Source organism: Larus michahellis, chromosome 1 (assembly GCF_964199755.1).
Source record: "Larus michahellis chromosome 1, bLarMic1.1, whole genome shotgun sequence".
In the NCBI taxonomy this organism is placed as follows: Eukaryota; Metazoa; Chordata; class Aves; order Charadriiformes; family Laridae; genus Larus; species Larus michahellis.
Window position 1 is genome coordinate 37330656 of NC_133896.1, and position 9975 is coordinate 37340630.

At 36.8% G+C, this 9975-nt stretch overlaps 1 protein-coding gene across 5 annotated transcripts in view; it reads left to right on the forward strand.

The window, feature by feature from the left end:
• XPOT (exportin for tRNA) overlaps window positions 1-4266 on the forward strand; it is a 30535-nt gene extending 26269 nt beyond the window's left edge. For all 5 annotated transcript variants that reach the window (XM_074572266.1, XM_074572256.1, XM_074572283.1 and 2 more), the window contains 4 exons: window positions 351-398; window positions 1910-1981; window positions 3105-3161; window positions 3653-4266. In XM_074572266.1, coding sequence (XP_074428367.1) covers window positions 351-398; window positions 1910-1981; window positions 3105-3161; window positions 3653-3679 — 204 coding nt within the window. In that variant the 3' untranslated portion in view covers window positions 3680-4266. The remainder of the gene's footprint in view (window positions 1-350; window positions 399-1909; window positions 1982-3104; window positions 3162-3652) is intronic.
• The last annotated feature ends 5709 nt before the right edge of the window (window positions 4267-9975 follow it).

Here is a 9975-nt window from a genome sequence, read left to right on the forward strand (position 1 = left end):
ATATTGTGGTAGTGTATTCTGTAGTTTGCCTATACTCAAAATCAAGCTAGAGAATTGCGGATCTGAGTATTTAACACTGACCTATATTACTTACTAACTAATGTTCACTGAAAGTGAACACACGCAGGTGGCTTTTCTTTAGTTCATTTTTGGGTTCAGCCGTGACAGAAATTTTTCTGGTTAGACTGGAATAAAAATTGCAAGGTTGAGGCTGTTATCATTGTGAGAGGGTAAAATGAGGGAATAACGGCATAAACTAGGCCTTGTTTTGGGCCTCATTAGGTTCTTTGCCTTTAAATACTGAAGCAATAGACTAATCAAACAGTCTAATGTTATGTATTATATTGCAGGCTTTATCAGAATGTGCAGTGACGTTAAAAACAATTCATCTCAAAAGGGTAAGCTTCATAATACTTTGCTGGTAATAACTCCTGCAGGTTTCTTTCTAGTGCTTTAATCAATTTCTAAAAATTAGGTACTTACTAGGGTGAATTACTACTGTACCCTAATATAAAATAATAGAATTACTACAATGCTGTGTAGGGATACAGGATTCAGTAGTTCTACCTCTTGAAAAATTACTGCAAAATATTGACTCTTCATTAAGGAGAACAATCTGCTCACTTGATTGTTACTGTGTTTAATCGATCAATTGGCATTCTTTCACTTTTCAATGTAATACTTAAACTGACATAAAAGAGCAATTACAGATGTACTATAGAGTACTTCTCTGAAAACAAAGGTATCTTTCAACATGTAGGAGATTAGATTGAAAAACATTTATGGAAAAAAATGAATTTTGCATTGTCTGATGACTAAAACACTATTGCATATTTCCATTTTTAATGGAAAGTGAAACAGTTTCTGTCTTTGCGTTACTGTTTCCTGCTATACCCTTTAACCAGCTGGCTACCTTTTCTTGCCAAATGCAAGTAAAAGTCACAACTGCACAAAAATTGTAAGAAGTTATAAACCGGCAGAGAAGAGATGGCGTTTTAATTGAGGAGAACTTCCAAGTTTGTTCCTTTTTCCCCAAAAGCAATGAAAAGATAAATCTGTAAGAAATCAAGCCTTTGGTAAAGGAAATAATTTCCTATTACAAATACTGTTTCTTAATATTACCAATATAAATATAGAAAAATAATTCGCAATCTTCTCTTCCCCTCCTGTGAACTGTATACTGTGTTCTAGTTCTAGGGTAACTTATGCCTGAATTAATAAAGTTGATTTGCTTTCTCCTGGTAGATGTATTGGGTCGTGTCTGTATACTGCCAGTGTTCAGTAATCCCTCTTGTGATGAGAGGTATCTGATAAATGCAGATAAAGAAAACAAAAACTAATGGATTAACCAGAACAGACCTGCCTGCATCTCTCAAAGGCTTCGAAGTTCCATTTTATTACTGTTTAGTCCGCCACAAATTACATAGTCAATGTTACAAGAAGAGAAACACTATGTTCACGGGTACTTGGCTACTAAATTTCACAATGGGAGTAGTATGGTAAAGCAGTTGGCAGATACTAATTGCCAAATTTATTAATTTTTTTTCTTCCATATGTCAGATAGTGAAATTTGGGCCTCCTTCTTACTTAACTGACTTTACAGTTGACTTGTCACAAACTGACTGGCTGTATTGTTAATTCTTATTTCAGTGCAATCTTCAGTGCATTCTTCTGCTATGTAACAAAAGATACCAAATTGCAGTAGAATCCTTAATGCCAAGGTTGAAAAAATCTTTCTATTTGTTAACACCTGAGAATAACATGAACATTTGGTATTTGATATGCATAACTTCTCTGTAAAATAGTCATGTAGACCACCTGTTTTCAAACCTTTCTGTACTATACATGTATAGGACTTCCTGTATGTATGAAAATATAATTGTACAAATTGTGTACTGCTTTTCTTTAGGGTCCTGAGTGCATTCAGTATCTTCAGCAAGAGTATTTGCCTTCTTTGCAAGTAGCTCCTGAGATAATCCAGGTAGGAATTCCTAAAAGAACATTTTGACAACTCTTAACGATCATAAATGTTAAAGGGGAACAAAATGAATACTGACAAAGTTAATCTCCTACCATCCGTCAATAAAGCTTACTCTGATATTGCATATCAGAATAGGATTAATTTGGTGTAAGGAGTAAAGTTACTGCAAGAGTACCTTGCAAAAGAGAGTCCAGTGCATGTGAGTGTCTAAGCCATCTTCCTACTTTAATTCAAATTTTAACCTGAGGAAAAAGTATCAGAATACCTAGAGTAATAACTCAGAAGTAAAATGAATAATGTTGAACATACAGAAAGTGTGATGATAAAGGCTGTATTCATGAGTACAGAAATTTAGGCCACAGCACTGGTTCTACTGTCACATTAAACATGGGAGTTTTGTGTGCTTATTTTGGAGCAGTGCAAGAGGGTTCTCAAAAGTGAAACTTTACACCTGACCATTGTCTCGACATTAGGTGTTGCTAGCCATATGCTAAGCATTGCCATGAAGAAATTGTTAGGTGAACACTGACAGTTTTAATTTCAACTAATTTGGATACTATAGTAATCAAGTTTGCTACATTAGAAGGCAATTATACTCATTATAAGACTTAAACTGTAGAATTTTTAAGTGGCATTAAATATATATAAGTATCTCTTGCTGGTGCCCCAATGTTTTTCTGACCTAAGATTACAACTTTTTCAAGTCACAAACATTTTCTGCTCTATTCTAAACTCACTTAGTGTGTACGTAATACTTCTTCAGCATAAAAGTTTGCCTGAAGTATTCATTTCAAAGCCACCAAAACTTACTGGAAAAATTAAAGGTTTAGAAACTTCTTCATTGCAGTCCTCATATATAGTCCTGTCTCTGTCTATTAAGCTAAAAGTGAATGTGATATCCTATATTTGAAAATACAATATTTTCACCCCAGAATGCACTTGGCCTGTCATAGCTTATTACAATTATTTTATCCATAGCATGCTTTTCTTTGTTTGGACGTTAGGGAAAATGCAAACTAATATCAATGGCTTTACATGCAAGGTATCTATACACTACTAAGATATCTCAGGTTGTCTTGTTGCTTCATTTAGTTATTTAGTATTTCTTAATTCTCTCTTACAGGAATTCTGTCAAGCACTTCAGCAGCCTGATGCTAAAGTCTTTAAAAATTACTTAAAGGTAAAGATCTTTTTTCTTTAAATAGCTTTTAATTCCATTTGAACTTTGCCACACAATTCAGTAATGGTAGTGACCTGAAATAAAATTGAAATATTGAATTATTTAATAGTATTTAGTTATAGGGAATCTCCAAGTAGTAAAAGCAGTTATTTGGAAAGAAGGAGCAAACAACAACAAACCTACAGCTGTAGAATTGTCACTTATTCTAAGCACCTTGCCATGTCCTCAATAGCTTGAAATTCTTGTGGGTTATGTTTAATAGTTGAAATAGAATAATGTGAAGGTGTAATTGTAAAGAACGTGTCAGAATGTTTCAGTTTTGAGGGTGTGAGTGTAATTGAATAGCACAAGTCACATCCCTGAACCTAGTGTGTTAACCTGTTTATTAAACAAGAAAAAGAGCTCTGTCAAATTGATTATCTTGCACCTCAACTATTCCATGTCTTATATTTCCTTTTTCTTAAAGTGTTTTTTTAATAAAATTTTAACAGGTATTCTTCCAGAGAGCGAAGCCCTAAGGAAAATACTGGAATCTCATGTACCTGTTTCCATAATCCAGAACTCTGGTTGTTAATTTATAAAAACGCTAACTCTTGTGCCATTCAAACTGTTTTTGTTGCTTTGTGCTTACATCAGTACATATTTTAGCCTTTCGCAAAAAAGAGAAATGCAAATCCCTCACTTGTGTCTCAAACATGAAGGTATGTGACAACATGAAAAATTATCTGTATACCTACACAAACTTTTATTATGTATAGGATGATTTAAGCTGTAACACGTACAGCAATGAAATGACACTTATTTTTGAAATTAAATGTAAAAATCCCTTCAGACCATAGCAATGGTTATTAAAATGTGTACATTTTTGATACTGAGTAAAATGTTTTCATAAGACATAAAATTCATTTGTTCATGTATGGTGACATGAAAATAAAACAATCAAAGTCATTCTTGTAGATAGTCATTTCATTGAAGTTGTCTTAATGATAAAATATATATATACCTCCTAAAAAACAGATTGGTTTAATAAATGATTTCATTTAAAAGTAGCATCTGGTTCTATCTTTTTTATAAAAAAAAAAATAAAATAAAATTTTATCCAGTGAAATGTTAAGTCTCTATGAATCATTTTGGTTGAGTGTTTAGAAGCTACAGCATTCTTTAACCTTCTGGCTTTTTTGAGTAGAACCTGGCACTTTTTCTGATGCTTGGATAATAAATCGTATTGCAGTCTTGCATGTGGAAGATGCTGTCAGAAAGAATGAATTACATTCACTGCAATATTTCAGTAAGGTCAATCATCTATAAAAAAATTCTAGTACAGCGTTGTTACCTCTGTCCCAAAATGTATCAGTTGGTCGGTTTGTTTCTTTCTTGGTTGTTTTTGTTTTTATTATTATTATTCTATGATGTTACAGTATTCATAGCTACTTCATAGGGGCAGGAGGAAGCTGGGAGTCTTCCTGTGCGCAGGATTTAATACTTTCTTCAGCTCAAGGGGGCTGCGCCCCTGGCCACAGCAGCTATGGCTCGGTGTTTGCTGGCAGTCCTCTCTCCGTTTGCCTTGGTCTCCTTCCCCTGCAGCCATGGCAGCTTTAGAGGGAAGAGCTTTCACTATGCAGACTGTGAAGCAAACAGTTACACAGGGCTGTCTTTAGCAATGGTTTTTTTTGGTTTTAAACTACAGTGTCGTTTTCATACATGATTTAGACTTTTGCCTTCTGAAGTAAGGGTAGTACTGCTGCTTTTTAGTACTGTGTAAAAGTAGGAAAAAGCCTACACTTACTCTGTTAGTATAATTGACCGTGTCATTTGTCTAACAGAGTATGATTTAGCTATTATAAAATTACACCCTCATGAGAAAAGTCTTTAAACTGGCCACTGCCAAAAGAGACTGCTCTCCTTCCTTATCCCCACCATATCCCTGTAGCTTCCTCTGTGCCAAATCTGGTGTTCATCTAACCTCTAACGAGCTATCCAGGAAGCTGAAGTGGCAGAAGGAAACACTTCCCCCCCAAAAGCTTGTCGCCTGCCAGGGTGATGTCAGGTGAGAATGGATGTAAAGCAGAGAGTGCAGGGCTGGGGCGTGGGCTGTGCGTGGCAGCCATTGACCTGGCTGTATTATGTACTTGTACCTTTACCTTCCATTCATGACTGAAAGAGTATCCTATAGGATGAAGGATTAGGTGGTCTGGATCTTCAGAGAAATTAATTTGGTTCAGCTCAAAGAATTCAAAGAGGATTGTTTACTTTCCTCTGCTTTGACCCTGTTGAATCAGAAGAGTGTATTGCCAGGGATTATGCACGGTGTGATCTGTGGGTTGGTTTCTATATCTTTAGATAAACATATAAACACTGATTTTGGCTACTAGCAGGTTATTTTTTTTCCTGCAGTTTCCTTCAGCGATGCAGACAGCAGATCTGCTGTTGTTATGTCGCTGTTATGTGGTGGGTATGCAGTGCCTAGTAACTATCTCTGCCAAGAATAAGGGTTTAGAAAAGCAATTAATGAGTTTCTACACCTTCACTTTGAAGAGATGGATTCCTGCTTTGTGCTTTTATTTTTTTTAATCTGGACTGGAAAAGTGTATGTTACTTACTATCTCCAAAGAGAACGTGGTGATGCAACATGTATTCAGAGTGTGAACTAGACTCTCCAGGCAGTGTTTAGATGCTTTGAACATATTACAAAAACAACTACTTGTCGGGTAGAAGAGGTGGAAAAAGATGGAGACAGATGAGAATACTCCACTGAGAGATTAGGTTGACATTCACACGTTTTCCTTCAGACAATGGAGGATCTTCTTGATTTAAAGGCTGCACTAAACACAATCAACTGCAGCTTTCCTATATGACTTACGCTGCTGTGTACCTGCACTGGTCATAAAACATCACTGTAATGGTAACTCCTCTTGTGAAATATGTTTAAGTAGGAAACACAGCTCTAATTCTTTAATTAAAGATACAAGGCACCCTTAGCAGAGAGGTAGTATCTTTTATTTACAAGCTGGTGTAATTACTACAGACACATAAGCTTTTCAGGCTTTTTCCAGGTGTGAAGTAGAGGCAATGAGTTCCACGCGAGCTGAGGTCAGGGACAATTTTTCTCAGGGACTGACTTATCGATGCAGTTAAGATGTTTTAGCAGCTAGTTGCTATCCAGAGAGGTGATCTGCCCTTATCCCCTCTCTTGTCAGCATTGGCACCTGTCTGATTCCATAACAAGACAATTTATGGTGAAAAGCTAATCTTGCAGAATAACTATTTTCAAGTTTTTAAAAAACTTGAAAGCTATTAAAAAATAAATTCAAAGCTATTTAGAAAGCTACTCACCCTTTTGGGGGAGACACAGTTTTCCAGATGGAACTATCTCACCATGGAGTGAGACAAGTGCTACTGCAGATTCAAGGAAAGCAGCTGTAACGTGTAGGTAGGGGTGGAGGAGGGAGTAAGCACCTTTCAGCAGCAGTTGGCCACCAGGGACATTTAGTTGTAGCATCACTGTAGCCATGCAGTTATTGAACTTCAATTGGGCCATTTCAGTAAGTTAAGCCAACAGAAAACCAAAGAACGGAGAGGGAAGGAAAACAGCAAATAGGTTTTAACTGATAAAGTACACTGAAGCTGCAAGAATGAGACCTAGTGGTAGTGGTGAGGAGAACAAGTGACAAAAGTTGGATGGTGTAGCCAGAAACAGGAAGGGAAGTATCTCCATGTGAAACATCTTGGTGGCACATTAGAAAAAAAAAAAAAAAAAAAAGGAATATGCCGGAAAATATATTTCTGCCAAGATCAATACAGTTCCTGGTGACAGGAAGTGGGAAGTCAGAGACAGAGTAATTGTTCTGTGAGAAATGTTTTCTTACTCTTCAGCAGGTCTTTCTGTTCCCGGCTGGTTGCTCACGTTCGTTCTGGCAGATGCATGGGTGGTTTTCTTTGGCTGCAGTTTGTCTTAGGGTGTTGTATTTGATGTTTCTGGTTTGCTATGAAGTGGGTACCTGTAGGTTATGTGAATTATGCATGTTACACAGGCACACAGCAGGAGGACACTCTGGTGATTGTTGAGATTGTTTGGCAGATTGGTTTTGCATTTGTTGCTCTATCATGAAGATTTTTCCCCCACTCACGTTCCGTTTCTCTGTTTTTCCTTCATACATTCATTTTTCACTATATCCTAAGCATTTCAGAAAAGTGGGAGAAAGGAGGCTCCAGAACAAATTTTTTTAAATCTAATAATGTTTTTTGACTATCAATACTAGCCCCTATTCCACCAAAATCTCCTAGAGTTCTTCATAACTATGGGACAAGAGGAAGAATCTAATTGGTGGAATACTTAGCATAATTGTTTTTGGACTAAGATTTGTTTGGGAGCATTAATCTGTACATGTTATCAACAGCTTTGGAATTAACTCTCTGGCGGCAAGCTGGGAAAAAGACAAAGCTAGGAAGAGCTGTCTTACGTCATGGAATTACTTCCCTCTGTGCAAAACTACAGAAGAGAAAATGGCTTAAATAATGTGGAATTACAAAAGGCGGTTCCAGCTGAAGTGAAGATGACTGCTTAATAGATTTGCTTATTCTGGTTCAGCTGTGATACCACCTAAATATTTAAATCAAATACAGAAAACAATTTGACTATTAAAGTAAATGTCTTAAAAGCTTTGGTTTTCTTTAGACAATTCTTTAATGAGAGAGGAAAAACAATGTTTAACTTGTTCAGGAATTTCTAAGTTACTGTTCTCACCTGACTTACTGGTAAAATTAGTGCTTCTGCTTTTAGTAAGGTTGGCAAGATGCAATTTTTCACTCAAAATTTTTAAAAGTCAAATAATTCAATCACATGGTTTTTTCTATCTACTGTGGTTGATTTCCACTCTCCCCTGTTCTTATCTCATTGTTGCTAGGTTGCCCAGAGGGTCACAAGAATAAAATTAGAAGAAGATACTGTATTTTGCCCATTTTAATGCTTTCAGCTCTGGTTGGAAAAAAGCTTTAAGTTCAGTGCTTCCATGTTTGGAAATAGGGCCTTGGAAATTTGGAAGGTGACATCATGCTTGTGGCTATGGTGTTTTCCATGAGATCCTTCAACCAAATGTGGCTACTCACAATCATTCCTTAGAGTTTTAGTCTGTGTGTGCACAATAAGAACTCTATTAAAAACTCTATTACAGTCTCCAGCAGCTAAACACACCAGAAATAAATGTCAGCATCCAAGAAATTTCTGACCACAGCTTTCCCTCTCAGTGAAAGTCATGGTTGAGCTGTTAAACGTCCATCTCTAACACAGCTTTCTTCCTGTTCATCTATTTTTCCTGACCATGCAAGCGCTGAAATTGCATCATTTGATAATGCATACACAAAATGGTATTCATCACTCTTCCAGGTGTTTCAGAAGCTGTGCTCTAACTTAATTCTCCTCATCAGTACTTCAGGATGTGGTAATTATTCAATATTCTTCTAGAGCAAAGCTCCAAAAGTATAAATCAGTTTGACTTCTTTTCCCCGGCATATTTTTCTTTTCTGAATTCTGGCTTTCACAGCGGTATCTGTAAGAAGACTGTATGCAACATGCCATCTTTAGTTGCAGTTTGTACAGCTGTATTGTTATATGTATACATTATATGGAATAGCATACGGCTACTGACTACTGAATTTGTAACGTGAATGAGAATCCAAATACAAGAGAGGTAAGGAATACCAAAAGTTTTACTGATACATTGAAAAGAAGTGGAAAGAAACAAGTAAAATTTCTAGAGTGAATCTGCAATGACACTTTCCTTTTTGGTGTCTGTTCTTCCTGTTCTTATATTCAACATACCGCTTTCCTGTGATTCATACTGTGAAACATTTAAAGGCTAGAGAAGATCCTCCTTGCATAAGGATCACTGATTACGTTACAAATATACCCTAGAAAAATGGACAGTTTGAATCATGCGAACCTTATGAATCATCTTAATTGATTCAAGACCTGGGGAAAGCACATGGGCTGGTAACTGCAGTGAAAGTGGTCAGATTCAGGGGCAGCATGACATTGGAGCTGAGATGCTCTAGGTCTTAAGCAAACGAAGTCCTGGGGAACCTGGTCTGAAGTCAGGGGTGACCCTGCTTTGAGCAGGATGTTGGACCAGAGACCTCCATCCAGCATCAATGAGACTATGATTTAAAACAGCCGGTTCCAAAAAGCACCAACATACCGAGCCAACACCTTGAGTTTATTCAGAAGGGGAAGCAAGTACACACTCAACATACAAAGAAAAGTTCACTGGCATTTTCCTCATTATGAGAGGGCTTTTGCTAAAATCCGTATGAATGATCTAATAAATATTTCTGAAGAAGACAAAGCTGACTCATGGGTATCCACCTAATGAAAAAAAAATGGCTTGTAAAGCTGGGTACAGAGGAGGGGGGGACAGAAATAAATCACGTAACTTCTGAGGAGCACTGCAACATTTTGAAAGACACAAGGACAGAATGCAAATGCGGTGGGAAACTATTCCCTCTATAATGCGGAAGCATTATGAAAGAAAACTCAGATGCCAACAAACAGGAATATAAATTAAGCATAAAATGTATCAAAATCAATTATTTGGTTCCGCTAAGCAGAACTGTAGTGCAAGCTTAGTGCCTGTAACAAGTGAACCAGCCGAAGTTTGGACTTGTGATAAAGCTGAAGAAAGGTAAGACAGTAACAATAAACAAAGCCTGTGAGCCAAAAGGTCGCTATCTTTCATGTCAGTTCCTCAAGAAAATAGGCTTGTAAGATTTGGGAAGATGGTAATTCCAAATGGGAAATGCATAGGATCAAAAAAAGGAT